General features: G+C 40.8%; 1 protein-coding gene and 1 pseudogene across 13 annotated transcripts in view; one reads left to right on the top strand and one right to left on the bottom strand.

The window, feature by feature from the left end:
* Positions 1 to 315: 315 nt before the first annotated feature.
* LOC112923378 (acyl-coenzyme A synthetase ACSM5, mitochondrial) overlaps positions 316 to 26,409 on the bottom strand; it is a 36,087-nt gene continuing 9,993 nt past the window's right edge. For 7 of the 13 annotated variants that reach the window (XM_072753716.1, XM_072753714.1, XM_072753715.1 and 4 more), the window contains 11 exons: positions 24,284 to 24,491; positions 23,256 to 23,399; positions 20,178 to 20,331; positions 17,900 to 17,979; positions 16,027 to 16,150; positions 15,372 to 15,452; positions 15,125 to 15,226; positions 3,925 to 4,052; positions 3,740 to 3,839; positions 1,785 to 1,904; positions 316 to 1,364 (listed from right to left, as the gene is read on the bottom strand). In XM_072753716.1, coding sequence (XP_072609817.1) covers positions 1,254 to 1,364; positions 1,785 to 1,904; positions 3,740 to 3,839; positions 3,925 to 4,052; positions 15,125 to 15,226; positions 15,372 to 15,452; positions 16,027 to 16,150; positions 17,900 to 17,979; positions 20,178 to 20,331; positions 23,256 to 23,399; positions 24,284 to 24,491 — 1,352 coding nt within the window. In that variant the 3' untranslated portion in view covers positions 316 to 1,253. Of the gene's footprint in view, positions 1,365 to 1,784; positions 3,400 to 3,739; positions 4,053 to 15,124; positions 15,227 to 15,371; positions 15,453 to 16,026; positions 16,151 to 17,899; positions 17,980 to 20,177; positions 20,332 to 23,255; positions 23,400 to 24,283; positions 24,492 to 26,409 lie in introns of those variants that run through there. The other 6 variants (XM_072753719.1, XM_072753720.1, XM_072753721.1 and 3 more) reach the window with 4 other exon arrangements.
* Positions 4,509 to 5,471, top strand: LOC140598305 (TATA box-binding protein-associated factor RNA polymerase I subunit D-like; annotated as a pseudogene).

A 26,409-nucleotide genomic window follows, 5' to 3' on the forward strand; every position in this document is an offset into this window, starting at 1 on the left:
GAGGTCCTGGAGTTGGGTGAGCAGCACTGAAGATTATGGTGAGTTTCCATCTGCTTCATCGCCACGTGGCTGGTCTTAGAGGCCCAGAGTCACCTCTTCCTGTTTCTGCTCCTGGGGTGTAACTTCAGGTCCTAGTGTCTTTCCTGGGCACAACATAATACACTAATTTTTGAGGAATGATGTGTTGGAGGCAGAATGTGGTTTGGGGAGATTGTTTCTTTAAAATAATTTTTTCATTACAGTAGTTATACATGCTCACTGTGGAGGCTTGGAAAATAGAGAAATGTAGAAGAAAGGAGAAAATAAGCATCCATATTGCTTTTAACATCTGTATTTCCTTTCAGGCTTTTCCCCATAGTTTTCCCTTTACCTTTCAAAGTTGTAGTTTGAACTACACATATATTATTTTTATTTTGATTTAAAATGAATTTAGCTCAAGTTTGCCCCAAGACATATATTTTTTTAAAGATTTTATTTATTTGTTTATGAGACACACAGAGAGAGGTGGGGGGGGGGAGGAAGAGACACAGGCAGAGGGAGAAGCAGTCTCCATGCAGGCAACCTGACGTGGGACTCAATCCGGGGTCTCCAGGATCACACCCTGGGCTGAAGGTTCAGCAGCGCTAAACTGCTGAGCCACCCAGGGTGCCCCAAGACATATTTTTAAATGTCACATAATATGTTACTAAGTTAATTTACTACAATTTAGTTAATCACTGTCCTATGGACATTGGTCCCCCCCCCTTTTTTTTTACAGTTTTAAATAATCCTGCAGTAAATATCCTTGAATTTTTTTTTGTAGTGATTGCCAAAGATGGAATTTCTGAGCTAAAAGGTAGAACCAATTTTTCATGGCCCTGGATATAATTACCAAATGGCTTTATCAAAAGGGTCAAGAGGTTACACCCCCACTGGCAGTGAATAAGAACACAGTGAATGAAATCATCTACTGACTTTATGGTGACCTGACCTTCAGGATGCCAGCTGGAGTAAGACCAGTGCAGTGGGCAGTTGCTGAAGATGCCTTCAGACAGGGGAGGGGGAAGTCAAGCCATCAAACATATGCTAGACTGTCAAGGACTGTGCACTCTGGGTTAGTGACATTCTTCTGCTCTCTTTTGGGGTCCTCCAATGATTCTGGAGATGCCCATTTGGAACTGAAATCCTTTTGCTGTCTGAAGGGTTGAAAGGGTGATGCACCAAACAAGGACTAACCAGTGATCCGACCAGTTCCTCTTAGAAGCTTCAGAGGCTTATGGGGCTTTTCGGGGGGTGCCTCTCATCTCCCCCCACTCTTGTCTTCTCAATATATTCCTTTGGATCTTTCCAGAAGTTGTCTTGGGCAGTTCTGAAACAAAGGCCATCTAGTGACCATAAAACAAAAACATTTTGAAATCTCATTTCCTAGAAACACATTTAACTTGAAAGTTATTACCCTCTACCACTTTATTGGAAAGCCTCCCAGATTTATAGTTTTCTCTAAATGGCAATGACCAAAACGGATAGAGCCTGAGGCACATGACCTTGGCCTATGTGATCCAGCGCTACCCTGCCCCCCTCCAATCTGGTTTACATCAATTCTTAGAGTAGGAACAAAATGTGGTTTGGGACAGGGCCAGTGAGGAAACGGAGAAAAGGCTGAAGGAGTAGCTCGGTTATTTGTGCCTTCATCCACCGCCCTCCCCTGGCACCATGTGCTTGGCTCTGAGTGAGAGCCCATGTAGTGTGTGCTCAGGTGATTTCTCAGTTCATCAAGTCCTAGAAGCCCTTCCTGGGGTGCTCACCTTCCTGGGGTATTTGTATGGAGCTGTCTCCCTTTTCACGTGCTCCTGGAGCTCCTGAGTTAGTTTCTTAGGATCTTGAGAGGAGTAAGCTGGAGAAAGGACTATAAATGCCTTTACCACCTACCAGAAGAAAACAAAAAACCCTCAAAACTTCTATAACAATATTTTTCTCCTTAACCTAGCCTTGTGAATAAGTGCTCATATTTGCCAGCCAAGCATGAAAGTCCTACCAGTGCCTTGTGCTCAGCCAGCAAAATGGGCAACACCAGATTTTTTCCTATTGCCTCCATTCCAGGACCAACTATTGGATGCACTGGCTTTTGTGGAATGATCCTAGGATCCTACCTAATTCCCAAACTGCCCCTCTTTCCTGAAATAAAAGGGTGAGCAGCCAATGAGCTTCTCTTCTGATGCAAAAACTTTGGAGAAAGGATCCTCATAAATTCCTCAGGGTCCATTACTTCCAGTCTTTCTAAACAGAAAGATAGCTGGCAGAGGCTTGGATAGGCAGGATTGGGAATAATGCAGACCACTTCCAAGGGGTGGTGAGTCTTTCTGAGTCTGCATTTGCAACCAGCAAACATTTTGCTCACCTCTTCTGTGCCAGATGTCCCAAGGGACATTCTGAACCTTGGTTGTTTCTGCCTTAGCCTTTCTTTGCAGGCTGCCTCCCACCAAGGAGGAGGAGTCTTGAACTCAGGCACAACAGAACATGGTTTCTGACAGGAATGGAAGAGTCCAAAGTCCAATAGGTTGCTTACTCACCCAAGCATATAGCTTTCTCAACAACATCCTGTTAGGTATGGGTTCACCATCCTTGCATGCTTCCCAAAGGTGGGCATCTCACTACATTTCATGTTCAGACAGATCTGGTTATTATGAAAGGCTCTCTCTGTTAAAACTACTAAACATTTATTGAGCACTTTCTATGTGCCAGGCTCTATTCTGAGTACTATATGCTGATTAACAGCACACACAGCCATCTGTCACAGCCCTAGCTAATTTGTCATATACAAAACTAGGTATTGTTTTCCAGGTGTGATTTCTCTAGCACATACAGGGGGCTCCCACCTCTCTTATTCTAAATAATTGGCCTCAAAGTTTAATGGGCATCAGAAACACTTGGACAAGGGCTTCTGGTCAAAATGAAGAAGCCTTGGTCTGCATCCTCAATCACTCTGATTCAGCAAGGCTAACCTGAGGTCTAGAAATATGTATTTTAAACAAGAATACCAGTGATGCAGCCACCAGTAGTCCAGGGTCCAGATCTTGAGAACCACTCCACTGGCCCTTGTGCTTCTGAGAACACAGCTTGATGCTTTACCAACTTTCATAAGGTAACTACACTATACTGTAGGATTATGTTGGATTTATAGCCAGTGAAAAGCACATAGGTCTCCCTATGAGCTTAATTTTTCCCATTCTATCTATTCCTCTGGGACCCATGGGAAGGAATTTGCATTTCACATGAGAAAGCTCAGCTTATTAAATTCAGCCCATCTTTCTGATATATCAGGGTCACTTTGGATACTTATCCTGTCATCCCTTAAGTTGGATATTCCTCCCAGTTTAGAACCATCAGCAGCCATGTCTGGTGTGCTTGCTATATACTCATCTGCAAATGGTAAAGGACTCTTTATTGGCCAGGATGGATAATAGAGCCTGCACCCACTGCCAAGATCTTCTGTCCAACAGTCCATCTCTTTTGGACTCAGTTCTGTGTCCACTTGACATGAAAGTTTTGGTATCTCCTCATTGTGTTCCTCTCCAGAGTATGTCTCTAAAGACATGAGGGTAATGCTTAACCAAAAGGAATGTGTGCCTCATGGTGGTATTTCAGACTTTGTAGTACCTGAGTGGAGTGAGATATGGGATAATCTGGGTCTTTCAGCTTACTGTGCTTGGTGCTAACAGGTACAGAACCAGGAGGCAATGTTCTGGGCTGGCCTAGTTACCTCCCCTCTGACGGGGTCTGGGCTGCTGACCACAGCAGCTTCCAGGACAGCAGGGTGTTCAGCAAGGGCATTTTCCACTTCAACAGGCCCAATCCGGTAGCTGGAAGAAAAAAACAAACTCTTCCAAGTGACCTCCCCTCCCCCAGGAGGCTTCAAAGGGAGAAGGACAGAGTAGACAACTTGACCTTGAAGAATTGATCACATCATCATTTCTTCCTGTGAACCAAAAGTAGCCATCTTTGTCCTTGTGGGCTTGGTCTCCTGTGATGTAAAAGTCCCCTTGTTCTGATGCCTTTGTCTTCTCAGGATTGTCCTGGAAGATAAAGTAAGCCCATGAAAGGCCATCCTGGCACATCACCTCAAGAAAGCTATGGTCCTCAAAGGCCCATACAGGAGGCTGGGGACCCCTAATTGGAAGTCCAGGAGTTCTCAAAGACCATCCGGGCCAGACTTTCTCACTGGACAAAGAGCTGTAAAGCTGTGCATTTTCTCTCTTTTAAATGGAAGGAAATGCCAGGGAATGATTAAGGACAGCCACTCACTACCATCCCTTGGAAGGGTCCAAGGAAGCATAGTTAATGCAAGAGAGTGAACAAAGGCCATTGGCTCTGTTTTTTTAGGATAAAAGAGCACACTGATACTTTCTGTGCTCAGGAATCACTGAAGGTAGAAAGTGAGCAGTTGGCCAAAAGGCAAGGGTAGAGGAAAGGGGAAAAATGAATCAAACTCTGATTCTCGCTTTCCTTCCACGTGATTGTTGAGAACTCTGAAGCAAACAAGTGGTGAATACAATTTGGAGAGGACTTGGGGGAGAATATGTAACGAATTTTCTCAACCTATAATGGCATCTAATTCAGCTGTAGAAATTGACAATGAAAGTGATAATTCTTCTGGTAGCAGCTTATTTAAGACTCAGTGTGTCCCTTACTCACCAAAACAGGGGCAAAGAAACCCTATTAGAAAGTTTGTTCATTCATCTGGAGGTGTTGAAGCAAGGGATTCATCTAGTGACTCCTCTTTTGAACCAAGAACTGACTTTAAAAGCTATTTTTTGAAAGATTAAAAAAAAAAAAAAAGAAACGTAAAAAGAGGAAATATAAGCCAAAAGGAAGACCAAGGGGAAGACCAAAAGGAAGAAAAACCACTAGATACTCCCAAATAAATAAGAAACAAGTTAAAGACAAAGGATCTGGGTTCCCATTTTTAGGATCTGAGAATGTAAAAAAGCCATTACCATGGAGAAAGATTTTAACCTTTGAGCAAGCGGTGGCATGAGGATTTTTCAGCTACCTTGAAAAATTGAAGTATGAATACTATCTCAAGGAATCCTTGAAACAAATGAATGTTGGTGAAGATTTAGAAAGGGAATATTTTGACAGTCGTAGATACAAATACTTGGATGATGATGGATCTCTCTCTCCTATCGAAGAGTCAGAAACAGTGGAAGAGGCTGCAACAACTCTTGAACATGATGATGGATGTGATATCAAATTGGTGGACAATAATGATTTCATACTAAGTTCTGAAATACCAAAGAAAATGAATCTGTATTTAGGACAAGAGGAATATACTGAAGAAGCTGCTTTGTCTAAAAAGAGAGCATCAAAATCCAAAAACATGGGACAGAGGATAGAATGATCTGAAAAGGAAGAGATAGGAATATGAATATTAAGGCTTTTTCACTTGAAAACAGTGTCTGGACTTAAAGGATGTTTGAGAACCAGAGAGATCATTTATCTATTTAGACCCTAAATGGGGCTCTAAAGAAATTGGACCTCAAAGATTACAGGACAGTGACAGCTATGGATTGAACAAAAGTTTGTTTTAAAAGTGCTATCTTTAAGATCACCACTCTGGCTTGGTGGAACTATGGTGATTGGCGGCAGAAGGAATCACATGTCAAATATCTTAAATAAAAATTTATTAACTTTGTCAAAAATCTTGAATAAAAATGTATTAACTTAAAAAAAACTCTGATTCTCAAAGCTTTCTAGAAGCTGCTACTCAACAAGAAGCAAATTACTGCTCTGTGCAACTATCTCGGTGCATCTCAATACCATTATGCTGAGTAAATGAAACCAGATGGGGAGTTAAGATGGCGGATAATTAGAGGAACCCTAAGCTTGTCTCATGCCTTCAATACAGCTAGTTATTAAATCATTCTGGACACCTGAGACATCAATATGAGCTCTGAGAGAACAAAAGCTACAAGTCTACAAGTAGAAAAGTGACTACCTTTTGGAAGGTAGGAGGTGCAGAGACATGAATTTGGAGAGATATAGCTGTGGATATGGCATTAGGGAGAGGGCCCGGGGGGTGGAGACTACAGCAAAGTATTATAAACAGCAGAGCACAGAATTGGAACTTTTAGAGGTCTGCTACCATAGGTATGTGCCTGGCTTAAAGGTGCTCAGGTGGTGAAACAGGTAAGAACCTAAGTGTGACACCATGGTCTCAGGATCCCCTGGGTCACAAAGGAATGGATGGTACCTAAATGCTGCATTGTTCCCAGGCATAGGAGGGTGGGAGGTAGTTGAGAACAGCCAGTCTAGGTGCTGGCTTTCTGCTCTGTTTTGCCATAAATTGTGAATCATTCCTAGGTCCAGTGACTGCATTCCTGGGACAGGTCTGGCAAAGAGCAGAAGCTAGGGAGTGCCCTCCCAACAACCTATGGCCCCTGAACCTGGGAAGAACAGCACATTCTGACCACAAATTTTAGGACTTCCTAAAATTTGGAGTTTTGAAATTCAGTTGTGTGCCTGAGATAAAAATCTCGGACACAGGCAGGGTGCATGCAGGGTTGTGATGGAAACTGGGGACAGAAGAATGATTGACTGCTCTTCTGTGAGGGCTTACTGAAGAGTGGGTGGCATGAACTTTCAACTGCAGGAGTTGGGGGACTGCCATATTCACCTCCTGCCCCACCACCATCAGCACTGAAAGCCTTCAGGGAGCAGAACAGTACCACTTTAGTGGAGGCTGGAGTGGCTTACACCAAGCCCTGCCAACTGAGGCCCATTTCCACTAAGCCAATTTCACCAATTCACCTGAGATTTAGTCCAACAGGCCCTTCCCCCAGAAAACCAGTACAAACAACTCACTCACCCCATCTACTGACATAGAGGGCTGCAAAGCTTCAGCTCTAGGGGAAATTAGCATCTAGCCTCCTTGGTACTTTTATTCTTTATTTTTATTTTTTTCATTTATTTTATTTTTTCAATTCTTTAAAAAATTTTATTAATTAAAATTTTTTTATATATATTTTAAATTTTTGGTGTACTTTCACTGTGTTTTCTTTTTTAAAGATTTTATTTGTTTATTCATGAGAGACACACAGAGAGAGGCAAAGACACAGGCAGAGGGAGAAGCAGACTCCCTGTGGGGAGCCTGATGTGGGAATGGATCTCAGAATCCCAACATCACAACCTGAGCCAAAGGCAGATGCTCAACCACTGAGCCACCCAGGAGGCTATTTTTATTTTTATTTTTTCTGTTTTTGGGATCTAGATCCTTTTAATAAGCAGATTAAGATGCATCCAGGATCTAGTTTTTGTTTTGTTTTGTTGCTGTTGTTTTGGTTTTTTTCTTTCTTTTCTTTTCTGGACAAAAGGATGTGATGGAGAAATTCGCCCCAAAAAAAGACTAGGAAGTAGAATTCATGGTCAGGGATTTAGTCCATACAGAAATAAGTAAGATGTCTGAACTAGAATTTAAAACAATTATAAGGGTACTAGCTGGGTGTGAAAAAAACATGTGAGACACTAGAGAATCTCTTACTGCAGAGACAAAAAAATTAAAATCTAGTCAGGCCAAAATTTTGAATGTTATAATTGAGATGCATTTCCAAATGGAGGCCATAAAAATGAGGATGGATGAATCAGAGGAGTGAATCAGTGATACTGAAGATAAAATTATGGAAAATGATGATGTTAAAAGGAAGAGGGAAAGAAAGGTGATGAACCATGATGGTAGAGTTAGAGAACTCAGCAACTTATTAAAACATAGTAACATTCATATCATGGGAGTCCCAGAAGATGAAGAGAGAGAAAAAGCAGCAGAAGGTTTATTCAAATAAATTAGAGCTGAAAATTTCCCTAAGCTGGGGAAGGACACAGGCATTAAAATCCAAGAAGCACAGAAAACTCCCATTCAATTCAAAAAGTTGACCATTGCCAAGGCACTTCACAGTCAGATTCACAAAATATAAAGATGCGGAAAGAGTCCTGAAAGCAGCAAGGGGAAAGGGATTCTTAACTTACAAGGGAAGACAGATCAGTTCGCAGCAGATCTGACCACCAAAACATGGCAGGCCAAAAGAAGTGGAAGGAAATATTCACTGTGCTGAATGGGAAAAATATGCAGCCAGCAATTCTTTATTCAACAAAGCTGTCATTCATAATAGAAGGTGAGATAAAGAGTATCCCAGACAAACAAAAACTAAAGGAGTTTGTGACCACTAAGCCAACCCTGCAAGAGATTTTGAGGAGGACTCTGCATGGAGAAAAAAAGACCAAAAGCAACAAAGACTAGAAAGAATCAGAAGACATCACCAGAAACCCAACTCTGCAAGTAACACAGTGGAACTAAGTTGATATCTTTTAATAATCACTCTGAATATAAATGGACTAAATGTTCTAATCAAAAGACATAGGGTATCAGAAAGGCTTTAAAAACAAGATCTAGGGGGATCCCTGTTTGGCTCAGCAGTTTAGCGCCACCTTCAGCCCAGGGCAGATTCTGGAGTCCCAGGATTGAGTCTGCATTGGGCTCCCTGTGTGGAGCCTGCTTCTCCCTCTCCCTGTCTCTGCCTCTCTCTGTGTGTGTGTCTCTCATGAATAAATAATAAAATCTTAAAAAAAAAACAAAAAAACAAGTTTTGGTGTTTTTTCCCATCTGTATGCTGCCTATAAGAGATTCATTTTAGACCTAAGGACCTGCAGATTGAAAGTGAAAGAATAGAGAATTATTTATCATGCTAATGTATGCTAAAAGAAAGCCAGAATAGCCATACTTTTATCAGACAAACTAGATTTTTAAAAAAGATTTTATTTATTAGAGAGAGAGAACACAAGCAAGGAGGAGAGGCAGAGAGAGAAGCAGACTCCCCACTGAGCAGACAGCCCAATGCAGGGCTTGATCCAAGGACCCTGGGATCATGACCTGAGCTGAAGGCAGCTGCTTAACTAAGACATCCAGGCACCCTAGCAAACGAGATTTTAAGGAAAGACTGTAATAAGAGATAAATAAGGGCATTATATCATAATTGAGGGGTCTACCCCACAGGATGATTTAACAAATGTGAATATTTGTGTCCCCAACTTGGGAGAACCCAAATATATAAGTCAAATAATATCAAACATAAAAACGCTCATTGATAATAATACAGTAATAGCAGGGGACTTTAAACACCCCAATTACAGCAATGGACGACAGATCATCAAAGCAGAAAACCAAAAAGGAAGCAAAGGCTTTGAATTACACACTGGACCAAATGGACTTAACACATATATTCAGAACATCTCATCCTAAAGCAGCAGAATACACATTCTTTTTGAGGGCACATGGGACATTCTCCAGAATAGATCACATACTATGTCACAAATCAGCCCTCAACAAATACAAAAAGACTGAGATCATACTATGCATATTTTCAGAGCATAATGCTTTGAAACTTGAAATCAACCACAAGAAAAAATTTGGAAAGACCACAAGTACATGAAGGTTAAAGAACATCGTACTAAAGAATGAATGGATTAACCAGGAAATTAAAGAAGAACTAAAAAAAGACATGGAAGCAATAAGATGAAAACATGATAATCCAAAATCTTTGGGATGCAGCAAAGGCAATCCTAAGAGGGAAGCATATTACAACACAGGCACACCTCAAGAAGCAAGAAAAGTCTCAAATACACAACCTAACCTTACACCTAAAAGAGCTAGAAAGGGAATAGTAAATAAGGTTAAAAATAGCAAGAAAAGGGAAATAATAAAGATTAGAGCAGAAATAAGTGATATAGAAACAAACAAAAAACCCCAATAGAATGGATTAATAAAACTAAGCTGGTTTTTCAAATGAATTAATAAAATTGATAGGCCCCTAGCCAGGCTTATCAAAAAGAAAAGAGAAAGGACCCAAATAGATAAAACCACAAATAAAAGAGAAGAGATCACAACCAACACCACAGAAATACAAACAATTATATGAGAATACTATGAAAAATTATATGCTAACAAACTAGACAACCCGAAAGAAATGTACAAATTCCTACAAACCTACAAACTATCAAAACTGAAACAGGAAGAAATAGAAAATTTGAATGGATCCATAACCAGCAAAGAAACTGAATCAATAATAAAAAATCTCAACAACCATAAGTCTAGGGCCAGACGGCTTTCCTGGGAGAATTCTACCAGACACTTAAAGAAGAGTTAGTAAATGTTCTCCTCAAACTGTTCCAAAAGAAAAAAGAAATGGAAAGAAAACGTTTGAACTCATTCTACAAAGCCAGCATTCCAAAACAAGACAAATACCTCACTCAAAAGGAGAATTACAGGCCAGTATCCCTGATGAACATGGATGCAAAAATTATCAATAAAATACTAGCAAATCGAATTCTACAGTACATTAAAATAACTATTCACCACGACCAAGTGGCATTTATTCCTGAGTTGCAGGGTGGTTCAATAATCACAAATCAATCAACATGATACACCACGTTAATAAAACAAAGAATAGAAGCCATATAATCTTGGTAGATGCAGAAAAAGCATTTGATCAAATACAGAATCTTTTCCTGATAAAAACCCTTAACAAAGTAGGGATAGATGGAATAGACCTCAGCATCATACAGGCCATAACTGAAATACCCACAAGCTAATATCATCCTCAATGAAGGAAAATGGACAACCCTTCCCCTATGGTCAAGAACAAGACAAGGATGTCTATTCTCACCATTACTACTTAACATAGTACTGGAAGTCTTAGCCTCAGAAATCAGACAACAAAAAGATATAAAGGCATCCAAATTAGCAAGGACTAAGTCAAACTTTCACTATTTGCAGATGACATGATACAATAAGTAGAAAACATGAAAGACTCCACCAAAAAATTACTAGAACTCATACATGAATTCAGCAAAGTTGCAGGATATAAAATCAACGTCCAGAAAATTGGCATTTCTATATACCAATAATGCAGGAGAAGAAAAATAAATCAAGGAATCAATCCCATTTACAATTTTTTAAATTTTATTTATTTATTCATGAGACACAGAGAGAGAGAGATAGGCAGAGACACAGGCAGAGGGAGAAGCAGGCTCCATGCAGGGAGTGGGACATGGAACTCGATCCTGGAGATCCAGGATCATGCCCTGAGCTGAAGGTGGCGCTAAACTGCTGAGCCACCGGGGTGCTCCCCATTTACAATTGTACCAAAAATAAGATACCTAGGAATAAACCTAACTAAAAGCAGGGGGATCTGTATTCTGAAAATTCTAGGACACTTATGAAAGAAATTGAAGAGGACACACAGAAATGGAAACAGCATTCCATGCTCATGGATTAGAAGAACATTGTTAAAATGTCTATTTTATCCAAGCAATCTACATACTTAATGCATTCCCTATCAAAATACCAACAGCATTTGTCACAGAGCTAGAACAAACAATCCTAAAATTTGTATAAACCCATGAAACACTGTACATAGACAAAGTAACCTGAAAAAGAAAAAAAAAAACTGGAGACATCATAATTCCAGATTAGAAGCTATACTAGAAAGCTGTAGTCATCAAGACAGTATGGTACTGGCACAAAAACAGACACATAGATCAATGGAACAGAATAGAGAGCCCAGAAAGGGACCCTCAACCCTATGGTTAACCAATCTTTGGCAAAGCAGGAACGAATTTCCAAAATGGATGAAAACCTCAATATGAGACAGGAAACCATCAAAATCCTAGAAAAGAACACAAGCAGAAACCTCTTTGACTTGGCCATAACAACTTATTAGACATGTCACCAGGAAGGGAAACAAAAGAAAAAAAATGAACTATTGGGACTTCATCAAGATAAAAAGTTTCTGTACAACAAAGGAAACAATCAACAAAACTAAAAGCTAGCCTACAGAATGGGAGAAGATAATGGCAAATGGCATATCTGATAAAGGGTTAGTATCCAAAGTCTATAAAGAACTTACCAAACTCAACATCCCAAAAACAAATAATCCAGTTAAGAAATGGGCAGAAGACATGAACAGACACTTTTCCAAAGAAGCATTCAGTTGGGTAACAGACACATGAAAAGATGCTCAACATCACTTGTCATCAGGGAAATACAAATCAAAACCACAAGGAGATACCACACATCTGTCAGAATGGCCAAAATTAACAACACAGGACAGGTGTTGGTGAGAATGTGGAGAAAGGGGAATCTTCTTGCACTGTTGGTGGGAATGCAAACTGGTACAACCACTCTGGAGGACAGTATGGAGATTCCTCAAAAAATTAAAAATAGAACTACCCTATGATCCAGCAATTGCACTACTAAGTATTTACCCAAAGGATCAAAAATACAGATTCAACGGGTTACAAGTACCCTGATGTTTATAGCAGCATTATCTACAATAGCCAAACTATGGAAAGAGCCCAAGTGTCCATCAACTGATGGATAGATAAAGAAGAAGTGATATAGAAAAATAAAAAGAATATTACTCAGACATCAAAAACTGAAATCTTGCCATTGGCCATGAGGTTGGTGGCACTAGTGTGTATTTGTATTATGCTAAGTGAAGTAAGTCAGTCAGAGAAAGGCAAATAACATACGATCTCACTTAATTTAAGACAGAAACCAGATGGATATAAGGGAAGGGGGAAGGCAAAGGGAAAAGGGGGGAAAAGAAAAAAAGGAGAGAGGCAAACAAGCCATTTAAGTGACTTTTAATGATACAGAACAAACAGGTTTGATGGAGGGAGGTGGGTGGGAGATGCACTAGAGGGTGATAGGGATTAAGGAGGGCACTTGTTGCAATGAGCACTGAGTATTGTATGGAAGTGATGAATCACTGTATTCTACTCCAGAAACCAATGTTGCACTGTATGTTAACTAAGTAAAATTTAAGTAAAATAAATGAATTTTTAAAAATCAGCCCATATAAATGAATACTTTATGATTCCATTTATATAAAGTTCTTTTAAAAAGGCAAAAGTATTCTATTAGTAACAACAAACAATTTAGTAATTGCTAATAGCTTGGGAATTGACTGCTAGCAGGCACAAGGGACTTTTTGGGGTGATAAGAATGCTCTAGATCTTGATTGTGATAGTGGTCACATAAGTGTACACATGGGTCAAATGTCACTGACCTATATACATGTAACATAGGTATGCTTCTTGTATGTAACTTGTGCCTCAATTTAAAAACTGTATTCTAAGAAAAAAGAAAAAAGCTGTCAATACCTGAAAATAAATCTCACACAAAATATGAGAGAAATATAAAGAGAAAACTTAAATCTCCACAAAATGGTAAAGAAGATATACATAAATGGAAGGATAGAAAGACTTACTGTCATAAATATGTTAATTCTCCCCAAATTTGATCTATAGACTTAGGGACACTCATTAAAATACTAATAAACACTTCCCATGGAATTTGACAAGTTGATTCTAAAACGTACATGAGAGAATAGAGAGCTGATAGTAGTTAAAACATTTCTAAAGAAGTTGAGGAAGGAGAGGCTTGCTCTAGTAGATATTAAGACTTAGGAGAATGTTTTCCTGGATGAGGCTCTATGTTATCAGTACAGGGATAAAATAAATGACCAACTAAATAGAAGAAACTGCCAAAACTTAGCTATGTATGAATATATCAAACTTTTATTTCGGACCAAACTGACATGACAGATGACTTTTATCTCACTGAGGTTTAATGTTTGTTTTTTTTTCTTAGTTAAAAATGACCCAAGAAAAAAACTAACAGCTAGTGCTAGAATGAAAAAGTTGAAACAAGTAAAGTTTCTTGTCCAGCAAATAACTCTACAAATTATTGGACTTTCCCATCAGAATGATCACAGACACAGAAAGGTCCTGTATGTGAGCTCTGTGAGAACCAGGGTCTTGTCTTTTCTGCCCATTGCTGTAGACTTGTGGCATCAAGTAGCCACTCGATAAATAATGAATGAATAAATTATTCAGAAAAGTCAAGGATTTGCTATTGCTTGCAAAAATGATTAGAAAGAAATGCATTAAAATTTTAAAATGATCTCTTCTTGGTGTATTACTATGTTGTTTGGGTTTGGTTTTTGTTTTTGGCTTTTTCTGGTAGGTAAGCTTTTGTGACTTTAAATGAAATACCATGAAAGACTATCTCTCTTATAGTCACAGAAAAGCCACTAAAATACATATCCATCATTCTAAAAAGAAATGGACTGATTTTTATCTGTTCCTTCCAGTGTTATAGCTGATTGATGGCATCATATGCACAACAGATGGAGTTCCTAATAAAGCCATGGTTCTCAACCTTGGCTGTACTTTTGAATCACCAGAGGAACTGATCCACATCATTAGGAAGGTTGATCTCATCAGGCGGAACTTTAGTATCCATCATATTTTGAAGCTTCCAAGGTATTTCTAATGTGAAACCAAAACCAGGTCAGTAGAGCTTTATAGAGAAGAGTCTGCCAAAAAGAAAGTCTATAGCAAACACCAGCCAAAGTGGGCCCAAGGGAGAGGTCATTACTGGATAATCACAGAAACTTAGACTAGAATCCTTTGGACACAAGCCCTCCCAGCAGACCCCTCTCCACACAAGACTCAAGACAAAAAAGAATTCTGAAAAGTAGACTCTGATACAAATTGCATCTGACTTTTGTGAGGTCCCTTCTCTTCTCTGAGCTGCATTTTTCCCATCATTAAAACGATGGGCCGACCCCTACATTATAAATTTGCACTCTCAGACATACCCATGCTTAAATCCATGTCCTGCACATACTACTTGCTTGACATTGGATAAGTCAATCTTTCTCACTTCCTTATCGATTATAGCACCTTATCAATAATAGTGCTGGGTCAGCATGACTGTGCAACTTTCTGCGTATCCCATTGGCCACTGGCCCCTATAAAGTTGCTAAGCCTCTTATTCTCGGGGTCCAAGTCCCTGCTCCGCTGTGTCAGGTATACTTGGACCCAGGCTCAAGCTTGTAAATAAACCCTCGTGTGTTTGCATCAGTGTCAGCTCCTTGGCGGTTTCTCGGATTGGCGATCTTGGGCACAACAGTGCCAACCTAACTCATGCAGTAATTACAAGGGTTAAACCAAGAAGTATTTATAAATTGCAGAAGGCAATGCTCATCACACAGAAATCACAGTGAAAATGGCCATTCCTTCCACTTACCAAATAGCAACTGAAGAAACAGAAGGGCTGGGTGGGCTTGACTCGGACAGCAATATTTCCTTGCTCTCCTGGAGGCAGGATGTTGCCCTCATCATCCACGACCTGGCAGGGAGATCATAGGGCCATGTCTGGATATCTACACAGCCAGACCACTCCACCAGCTGAGCCTGCTGTTGCTAACCTCGGACATGCACTTTGTTCTCCTCTTTAAACTGAGCCTCAACAGCAGTTGGGGCAGGCTGCCTACCTGCACATCATAAGGTGGGAATGCTTTCCCCATGGATCCAGCCTTGATTTTCATGCCTTTTAGATTGGCACAGATTAAAACCTGGAGAGAAAGCAGATCCAGTAAGGTGGAGACTATCCCCGTAGCCTCCTTCATGGTGCCTGCCTTTTCTCTTACTCTGCCTTCTACCTCTCCATCCCTCTCTCCTCTCCTATCCTCTCTTGCTGTCTTCTTCCTTCTTTCCATAGTCAACAAACATTTATTGAATACCCTACTGGACACTGACACATAAAGAACCTAATGTGTTGCTAAGCCAAAAGACTTAGTTGACCACCAAATTTCTGCTGCCCAGATGGCTGTGGGGAATACTGTGTAAGATCTTGTGCTCTGACCAGAGACAGATACAGGCTGTTCTGGTGGAGATAAGCAGTACCCGTGGCCATAAGAGTTGGTTTGCTGGCTATGGTGTCTTAGTGAAATCACTTTATCTTTAAACCAAAAAGGAGAAAAGCTGATGGGATTTTGTTATCAGGTTTTCCCAGGGGGCAGGGTAGTCCCTGACAGGTGTCACAGCAGGGAAGGCAAGAAGCTCTGTGGGCCGGCCATCTCTACCAAGTGGCTGAGGGCTCAGGTGGAGGTGACCTATGGCAGGGACCCGGGACCCAGTAGCACTCACTGTTTCAGACTGGCCATAGCCTTCATGCAGCTCCAGGCCCACCTGGCTCTTCCATTTCTCTCTCACATCAGGATTCAGTGCCTCTCCTCCTGTCACACAGTGTCTCAGGCTCTGAAATTGGTACCTTTCTCCATTGGAAGACAAGGTCACCTGGTCAGGATCTCTCCATCCCCCACCTCACCCTCCAGCACTGTTGCTCAGGTCTAAACATCTAAAGCCACTGGAGGCTAAAGTCCAGGTTCTATAATCTGTTCCAAGTGCCCTGTCCTTTGGCTTTGCAGGCATATTCCTCATGGGCAGATAAATTTTTTAAAAAAATCAATCCTATCTGATTTTGAAATAAAATCAGAACATCACAGAGTAGGTTTTGGCATAACGTAGTGAATTCCAGGTAAATTGGCCAAAATAACTTGGTTGAAAACAAACTCCGAATCAATGGGTTAGGACAGCTACCTGTTTAAAAAAGATAAATCGAGGGCAGCCCTGGTGACTCAGCGGTTTAGCGCTGCCTTCAGTCCAGGGTGTGATCCTGAAGATCGAGTCCCACGTCAGGCTCCCTACGTGGAGCCTGCTTCTCCCTCTGCCTGTGTCTCTGCCTCTCTCCCTCTCTCTCTGTGTCTCTCATGAATAAACAAAATCTTTAACAAAAAGATAAATTGATTACAAATTAAAATGTAAATGTAGCCCTCTAGAAATCTGACAATTCTGATGAATAGGCCAAATATTCCTACAGATATTAAATATGTTGTAAAACTACTCCTCTATGCAACAAATTACCCAAAATGTGAAAAATGGGTGGTTGAAAATACATTTCAACAATTTTTTTCCCTTTGGATAAACTTGGTTTGACTATTAATTAGTGTTACCTAATGCCTTTCAGCCAAATTGTTTTTGAGCAAATTATTCAAAGTCTGCTTGCTGTTAAAATCATGAGTTCATTTTTGTGAGGCATCTGCAAAGGATATAGATTTATATGTGTATGGTTGAATATGTGTGAGGTATACACAACAGATCAATGAATGAGATAAATTCTTACACTAGAGAAGAATTCACCAGGAGAATCATGTAAGAACTCTCTCTTAGGTGCTTCATGGACAGATATATGGAATGAGAGGAGAGAATAGAATAGAATAGAATAGAATAGAATAGAATAGAATAGAATAGAATAGAATAGACAAAGATCAGAGTCAGGAAGTTACTGAAGGGTCACAGGTCTCCAAACACTCCAGCAACTAGACTTGTCCTGCTAGCAGATGTTGCTTTGGATTCACCCTGGATGGGAGCCATGCACACACAGTGTCTTGTTGTCTTCTGTGGGATGCCCAATGGCATTCACTCAGCATGGCTGAATGGAGTTAGTCTTCAGCTGAAGGATGGAATATCTATTGTGGTAGGCTTGCTAGTCCCACCAGGCCTAAGGCTCTGACCACAAATCCCATTACAAAGGTGGCCAACAATTTCTCCAACCTCACAGAAGTAGCCGACATACTGCTGAGAGAATGGCCTATGGGTAGACAGTCTACTTCAAGTGCTAAATTTCGGACTATCTTAAATCTATCCAATTCCATCTGAATGGAAATTCCTGGGCAGGGGGTTGTGGTGCAGTTTATTTTTGTGAGGCATCTGCAAAGGATATAGATGTATATGTGTATGGTTGAATGTGTGTGTGTGTGTGTGTGTGAGAGAGAGAGAGAGAAACACAGATATATCTATATTCTAAATATGTATTCTATACATAATCACAGACGTGTGTGTATACACAGAGAGAGAGAGAGAGACTGAGACAGAGTTGATATGAGAGGGTGTCAATGTGTATATATACTGCTGTATATTTACATATTAGGTCCCCAAATCACCAACAGATGAGCTGTACCTGGTCAGATCCTCTTGTACCAGCAGCCGGAAGATGGTAGGAACACAACAGAAGGTGGTAATCGGGAAACTGGAGAGAGTCTAAACAAAAACAAAGGGTAGAAGATCTTCTTAGAAGTACTGGGGTGGGACTTTGTGAAGATGGAGCAGTGAACTGGGTCTTCATATTCTCATTAACAGAGAGAAGGTAAAAACTGTGTGTGGCATCCAGCCTCCAAGATGGCCCTGAATGATGTCATTTCCTGATATTTGCATTCTTGTGGGATCCATTCCCATATTGAACCAAGTTTGGTCTGTGTGACCAATAGCATACCTCAGAGGTGACAGATGCCACTTTCAAGATTAAATAAAGTTTATATAAAGGTTATATAAAGACTAGAGCTTCTGTCTTCTGTTTTGTCCCTCTCTCTCCCTATTTTGAGTCACTTGCTCTGGGGAAAAGAGGCCACCATGATGTGAATATACTTGAATGTATATAGCAAAAAACTGAAACCCTTGGCCAATAGTCCATGAGAAACTAAAGTCTTTTAAAAATCACATGAGTGGGTTTTAAAATATTCTGTAGTCCCAGTCAAGCCTTAAGATAATTGTGATCCTGACAGGCATCTTTCTTTTTATTATTATGGTAAAACACACACCACACAGGGGTACCTGGGTGGTTCAGTGGTTGAGCATCAACTTTGGCTCAGGTGGTGATTTCAGCAATCTGGGATCAAGTCCTGCATCAGGCTCCCCGCAGGAAGCCCACTTCTCCCTCTACCTATGTCTCTGCCTCTCTGTGTCTCTCATGAGTAAATAAATAAAATCCTACAAAAAATACACACCACATAAAATTTACCATTTTAACCATTTAAAAATGTACAGTCTAATGGTATTAAATACATTTACATTGTTGTGATCATTGAATGGTTACCATCACCACTATCCATCTCCAGAACTCTAAAAAATCTTCCCAAAATGAAACTCTGTGCTCATTACATGCTGACACCCCATTTCCTCTTTCCCTCAGCTCCTGACCATTCTACTGTCTGTCTCTATTATTTTAACCAGTCTAGATACATCATATAGATGAACTATATAGTATCTGCCCTTTTGGGGCTGTTTTGGTTCACTTAATGTAATGTCTTCAAGATTCATCCATGGTATAGCATGTGCCATTTCTTCTTTTTAAAGGCTGAATAACATTCCATTGTATGTGTGTATCATATTTTGTTTATTTGATTATCTGCCCATGGGGCTTGCATTGCTTCCATACCTTTGGGCCATTAGGCATAATGCTGCTCTAAACATGGACATACCGGGCTGAATTCTCATGATTCAGAACTAGCTGTTAGGCTTCTCCCAGACTCCTGACCACCAGAAACTGAGATTAAAAATGTTTGTTTTAAGCTGCTAAGTTTTGGGCTAACTCACTACAGTAGATAACTAACACTATGTAAGTAAGGGCTATGGGCAGTAAAGGGACAAGGCACACATTGGGTGATCAAGCCCATAGTGAATAATGATGATGGTGAGCTTGACCGTGGCAATAAAAATCAATATGTGCCGGGCCCTATGCCTAGTATAGTTTCATTCTCCATAGAACATAGAATTATCCCTTTCTTCTTACAGATGATGATGAGAAAATTGAGGCTCAGGGAAATTCAGTGACTTCCCCAAGGACACACAGCTAGCAAATGGAAGATGCAGGATCAGAAACCAGGTCTGACTGATAGTACAGCCTATGCTATTAGCCACCAGGTGACAGCTTACCTCCATGCAAAGGGCACAGGCAGATGGTGCCTCAGATGTTTTAAGGAATGGCAATTAGAATGTGGAGGGCAGAAGAAAGGTGCCCCATGTCTTCACTGGGCTCAATAATTATGAGAAAATCCTGGGAGGTTGGGCAGGAGTCACCAGGACTCCAGTGTTGGATAAAACACACTAAGCCCCAGGGATGGTAGAACATGGAATTGAGAAGTAGACTATGATTTTTCCCAAAGTGTTGGAAAATAATTAGGGTTTTAACAGGAGCATAAAGAAGGTGATGGAGGGAGAGCCACCTAATGCAGATAAAATAGAATATGCAAATTTTTAGAGACATGAAATGGTCTTATGACTAGGGATCTAGTTAGAGGATAGGCAATAATTGAAGATAGGCAAATGAGCAGAAATCAGATATGGAAGGAGGCCACCAAAGAAGCCTTATTGTCACTTATTCATGCCTTTTCTCCTGCAAATTCAAAACCTATATTCCACTCATTTACATGCAACTCATAAGTCATGTTTTTGTTCCTTACATTCAGAATAACCTTGACATCAACTCGGGGCAGCTCATGTACAAAAATACAAGATCCATTAGACCAGGCAGAGAAGAGGCTCCAAGCTGCCTTTACCCAGCCAGGGTCAGACGTGTTCCAGAAGATGTCCGATTTGGTCAAATCCACCCACTGCCTGCCAAAAATTAAAGAAAGTCAGAACTCTCAGCAATGATTCTACCTTTAAAAAAGATTATATTATCCACGTAGCCTTATGTGGAGCCTTGCCCACAGTGGATACTCACTATTATAGTTATCAAATCTGTACAAGAACCATAAAGTCAATCTTTGTCTCAACAAGCTTTTATTGAGTATATTCTATGTATTTATTCCCTAGGTGAAGGATAGAGAATTAAAAAGACAGATCCTGTGTCTTCAAGAGTTCACTGTCTAGTGGAGTGATATATAAGGGAACACATAATCTCAGTACAATGTGATGAGGGCATTTTCTTGAACATTTACTCAGGACGTGGCATTAGCGTGTAGGAAAGAATGATTAGTCTTGCTTTGAGTGATGATAGGTCCCTCCGGGAGGCCCCTGTAGAGCAAGCTTTCATACAGTTAGACACAGAGACTTATGCAATTACAGAGAATGGGCACCTAACCCAGATATAGGATGGAGATGGAATCTGAAAAATGTTTCCCCAGAGAGGTGAGACCTGAGTGAGACCCAAATGATGCATAGGAGCTACACAGGGGAGGCAGAGAAGGAAGCACAACCCAGAAGGGAAAGCGGTGCCTGCGAACAAAGAAAAGTGATCATGTTCAGCACTTGATTCTGGAATACATGGTCTCCTGGTCCTCAACCTACTCAGTGGCTGCTCCTTATTTATTTATTTATTTATTTATTTATTTATTTATTTATTTACTTTTAATAATAAATTTATTTTCTATTGGTGTTCAATTTGCCAACATACAGAATAACACCCAGTGCTCATCCCGTCAAGTGCCCCGCTCAGTGCCCACCAACTAGTCATCCCCACCCCCTGCCCTCCTCCCCTTCCACCACCCCTAGTTCGTTTCCCAGAGTTAGGAGTCTTCCATGTTCTGTCTCCCTTTCTGATATTTCCTACTCATTTCTTCTCCCTTCCCCTCTATTCCCTTTCACTATTATTTATATTCCCCAAATTAATGAGACCACATAATGTTTGTCCTTCTCCGATTGACTTATTTCACTCAGCATAATACCCTCCAGTTCCAGCCACGTCGAAGCAAATGGTGGGTATTTGTCATTTCTAATGGCTGAGTAATATTCCATTGTATACATATACCACATCTTCTTTATCCATTCATCTTTCAATGGACACCGAGGCTCCTTCCACAGTTTGGCTATTGTGGACATTGCTGCTAGAAGCATTGGGGTGCAGGCGTCCCGGCGTTTCATTGCATCTGTATCTTTGGGGTAAATCCCCAGCAGTGCAATTGCTGGGTCGTAGGGCAGATCTTTTTTACCTCTTTGAGGAACCTCCACAGAGTTTTCCAGAGTGGCTGCACCATTTCACATTCCCACCAACAGTGTAAGAGGGTTCCCTTTTCTCCTCATCCTCTCCAACATTTGTTGTTTCCTGCCTTGTTAATTTCCCCCATTCTCACTGGTGTGAGGTGGTATCTCATTGTGGTTTTGATTTGTATTTCCCTGATGGCAAGTGATCCTTCTTAGTCTCCTCTGAGTTTTCCTTGCTTATTCCTTCATTGTGGAAAGGCCTCAGACATTTGGTGCTCATTCACTGACAATGAAGTGACATTCTCAGTGTTCATTACTCTTTGCTGATCTCATCCAATCTCAAGGCAGTAAGTACCACTTTCTTGATAATTCCAGCATGAATCTTCCCTACTAACTCTACACATGTATCCTCAGTGTCTCCATCCTTAACTCAGGATATGGAGATGTCTACTAAGCATCTCAAACTTAGAATTCTGAAAATGGACTGCTCACGTTCCTCCCACCAGACAGCTCATCCTAGTCTTCCCACTGTCAGTTAATGCTTCTGGTTGCTAGGCCATAAAAACTTGGCATCATCCCTGACTCATCTCTGTCACTTCATGTCAAACCTGTCAAGTAATCTTATTAGGCTTATGTTCAAAATACATTCAGAATCTTAGTTCTTCTCACTCCCTCTGGAAAGCCTCTACTTTTGCCTCTTTATGCACTGGTCTCTGAAGTGGACCTCTGCTTCACCCCTTGTCCCTCTTATGGTTTATTCTCAACCCAAACTCCTGAGAGATCCTTTAAAAAAACAAATCAGATCCACATCACTCTTCTGCTCAGAATACTCCAATGTTCCTCAGAAAATTAAACATAGAATCACTATATCATTCAGCAATTCCACTTCTAGGTATAAACCCCAAGGAATTAAAGGCAGAGTTTTGAATAGATGCTATGTACCCATGTTAAAAGCAGCACTAGTCACAACAGCCAAAAAGTTGGGAAGCAACCTGTGTCCATCCATGGGTGACTGGATAAGCAACATTGGGATGTTATATATATCAGAATATTATTGAGCCTTAATAAGGAAGGAAATTCTGACACATGCTACAACATGGATGAAACTTGGGATGTTATGCCAAATGCAATGAGTCAGACATGAAAGGAAAAATACTGTATGATTACTTACAGGCAGTTTCCAGAGAAGTCAAATTCATAGAGATAGAAAGTATAATGGTGGTTGTCGGAGCAGAGGGGAGAGGGAATAGGGAGTTATTGTGTAACATGTCTTGTGTAATGTGAATTCAGATTTGCAGAATGGAGAAGTTCCAGAGATAGATGGTGGGGATGATTGCACAACAATGTGAATGTCCTTAATGACATTGAAGTCTATACTTAAAAAATGGTTAAAATGGTAAATTTTATGTTAAGTATCTTTACCACAATTCAAAAATGAAAACAAAATCCTCTGATGGCTTCTCACTTTGCTCAAAGTTAAAGCAAGCCAAAAGCCTTCAGATTCTACCCAATTTGCCACTGTTAGCTCTCTTGTCACTATGCCTCTTACTCATATTCCTCCAGCTCACTCCCTACTTTCTGTTCCCTGGACCCAGCAAATGAACTTTCCCTGGTACCTTCCACTGGCCACAAAACCCAGTCCATAGCTAGCCTGGGAGTGCTCGACCATCTTGGGAGCTCCAGTAGTGCCACTTGTAAAGTAGATAGCCATAGGGTTTTGACTCTTGGTCCTCACACAGTTGTGCTCTGTCGATGCCTCACTGTAAAATATAAAAATCTTAGGTAATATTATAAGCAGTAAAAATTAGTCCTAACAACAGTAATATTTATAACAACAATATTGACCACCATTTTAATAAATGTTACATGAGGGGTGCCTGGGTGGCTCAGTCGGTTAAGCATCTGCCTTCTGCTCAGGTCATGATCCTGGAATCCAGGGATGGAGCCCCCTGTCAGGCTCCCTGCTCAGTGGGGAGTATGCTTCTCCTTCTGCTTCTCATCCTGCTCCTACTCTTTCTCATACTCTCTCTCTCAAATAGATAAATAAAATCCTTAAAAATACATACTTTTATACTGTGCTGGAAGCTCCAGCTTGCATACCTGAGTCCTACAATGACCTCCTGGGGTAGGTACTATCATTAGAACCCTTTGTAAATAAGGAAATGGAGGTTCAAAAATGATGCTGTGACTCACTTAAACACAATGCTTATCACAAAACAGATGTTCCTTACATCTTTGGTGTATGAATGAAATGTAGGTAAATGCTTGCCTATTATACACTAAGCACTCAATGCATGGTAGCTATTATTATATTATTTATTGATCACCTACTATGTCCTAAATGCATCATATGGGTTATCTTGTTTACTCTGGTGAATAGCTCTGAAACCACTACCACCACTGCAGAAGCAAATGACACCCAGAAAGGCTAATGACGATTCTAGTACTGCCTAAGCAAGTGACTTTGAAGGATCTTAAGGTGGTCACCAGGATTTGGTCTTAGCCCATGTGGCCTCCACAGTGAGTGCTCCTTTCTGGTTCGCTTTCTTCCTGTATAATCAGCACTGTATTCCGTCTCCTAGTACTTAAAGGAGAAAAGCCTTGGCCTTATCTTTATCCTGTTCTCTAGAGAGCCCCAACTTACCGAAGGAGTTCCCTGAAGTTCATCCAGCCTGGCCGACTGCTGTTGGACACCAGTAGCTTGGACTGGAGGGAGGGACAGTCAGCACTAATGGCATCCACCCGTGGAGCCAGAGAGTCACTAGTGATAATGGACTTGGCTCTGGATGCCTGCAGCCGATATTTGAGGTCCTTCTCCGTCAGCTGAGAGACACCCGGAATCATAACAGCCCCTGGTACCACACAGAGAGGGCATATTGATTGGGCAGCTGGGGAAGACCCCTGCGAAGAGGTCCAGACCAGATAGCCCCAAGAGATAGGAACAGGAAGGGACTAGTAAGGTTTGGAACAATGCTTGAACTGGGAAAGGTAACAATAATGATAATAATGAAATCCAGAATATGTTTATGGAGCACTTACATGTTCTAAGAACTATATATGCATTATTTCATTTAATTCTCACAACCCTGGAGAGTAGGTGCTATTATGCATTTTGCAGATTAAACAACAATAACTAAGACTCAGACCCTTATACCTTAATTAAATGGAATAACTTGCCCAAGATCACGTGGCTAACACGTTATAGAGCTGGGATAGTGAATCCAGGAGGTAGTAAACCTAGGAGTCCATGATCTTGAACGTTATATTATACTGCCTTAGAGATAACCTAGCTCAATGATTTTCCATGCCTGCAAACAAAAAGCTACAACAAACCCTAGTGTTGAGGGTGGATCTCTTGGGGTGGGTGGTGGGAGGGCAGGTTTAGTAGGTGGGAGCTCCAGGACTCATATAAGTTCAACCAAAGCCATTCTGAAGGTAGCTGAGTATGTCTCTTCCCAAGGGTAAGGGATGAGGAAGCAGAAAGCAGGGACAAATTTTAATCAGACACCTCAAAAGACACCTGAGTATCTCAGAACAGGTTGTAAACACTCCACTGAAGCCAGCACTCTCATTTCACAGATGGGGGGGGGGGGAGAGCTCCTAAAGGAACTGGTTATCCTGCCATGGACATTGAGTATGGACAGTAGACAGAAGAAGGAGTCAATCCCAAATGCTATGGGAGCCACACCAGAGTTCCCGTTATACTTTGCTTTATCTCCTGAACTTTTATTGAATTTAAACCCTAGCCTGAACACTTTTGGAGCTGAACAGTGTTTCCTCAGTTCATCTCTCTGTTTTAGCGATTCCCAGAATAAGTCTGTCCCACCTTGAGTTGTGTGTGGTGTGCTTTGGGGGCCCAGTCAGAGAGTGGACAGCTGGGCTGTCAGCAAGAGAAATGAGTCCAACACCACAGGCTGGAAGAGAGGTGATCAGTGCACATCAGGAAAACATGGGAATGTGAGAATGTGAGGGCATCCACCTTGGATATCCTCTAAGATGTTGGAGAGGATGTTGGGCTTGACATAGTCATGTGTGATGTCGTCTTGAGTTATTTTATTTGGACATCAAAGAAATGGATGAATTTGCATGATTGGAGAAACTGGAGACATTTAGGTAACAGGGAAAATAATTAAAATCATACCCCAAAAGGAAGTTTTGATCTATCAAAGTACGCAACACAGTGCATGGCACATAGTAGGTCCTTAAGAAAAGTCCAAGGGCTCCCTTATCTTGGCCTTCGTTTAAATAAGCCTTATATGTCATGGCTGAATATGGAGAACTCCTCAAACCTGTGTGCCTGTTTCTTTTCCTCTAGCTGTAGCATTAGAATGGTGTTCATTTCTATATATTGTGCAAAAATATATAAAAATAAAATGAAAGTTCCTGCCTCCTTTTTTTTTGACAATCCATTCAAAAAATGGTTGACTCAACTTGTTCATATAGCAACCTAATTGTTTGGTATGAGTTTATATCCCTCTATTTTGCAAACATTATTTGTAAAAGCATCTGTATTTCAGGCAGATTGTTCTATGGATAGGATTGGGAGGGGGTCGGCAACATTCTAAGTGATGGAAAGTTTCCAGAGGATGGAGGAATCAGCTCTCCATTAAAAGTAGTTCTCTTGCTTTTGTAAAATCAGCAAAAAACAAAAAGAAAAACAAAAAACCCTCCAGCCCTTTCAATAAGACAGGATCAGCAGAGGCCCTCTGAGTTCTATGGACTGTGTCCTTTTGCCTCCTCTGCTCCTCTGCTGGAAGAATCATCCCAGGA

This window comes from Vulpes vulpes, chromosome 3 (genome assembly GCF_048418805.1).
Source record: "Vulpes vulpes isolate BD-2025 chromosome 3, VulVul3, whole genome shotgun sequence".
In the NCBI taxonomy this organism is placed as follows: domain Eukaryota; kingdom Metazoa; phylum Chordata; class Mammalia; order Carnivora; family Canidae; genus Vulpes; species Vulpes vulpes.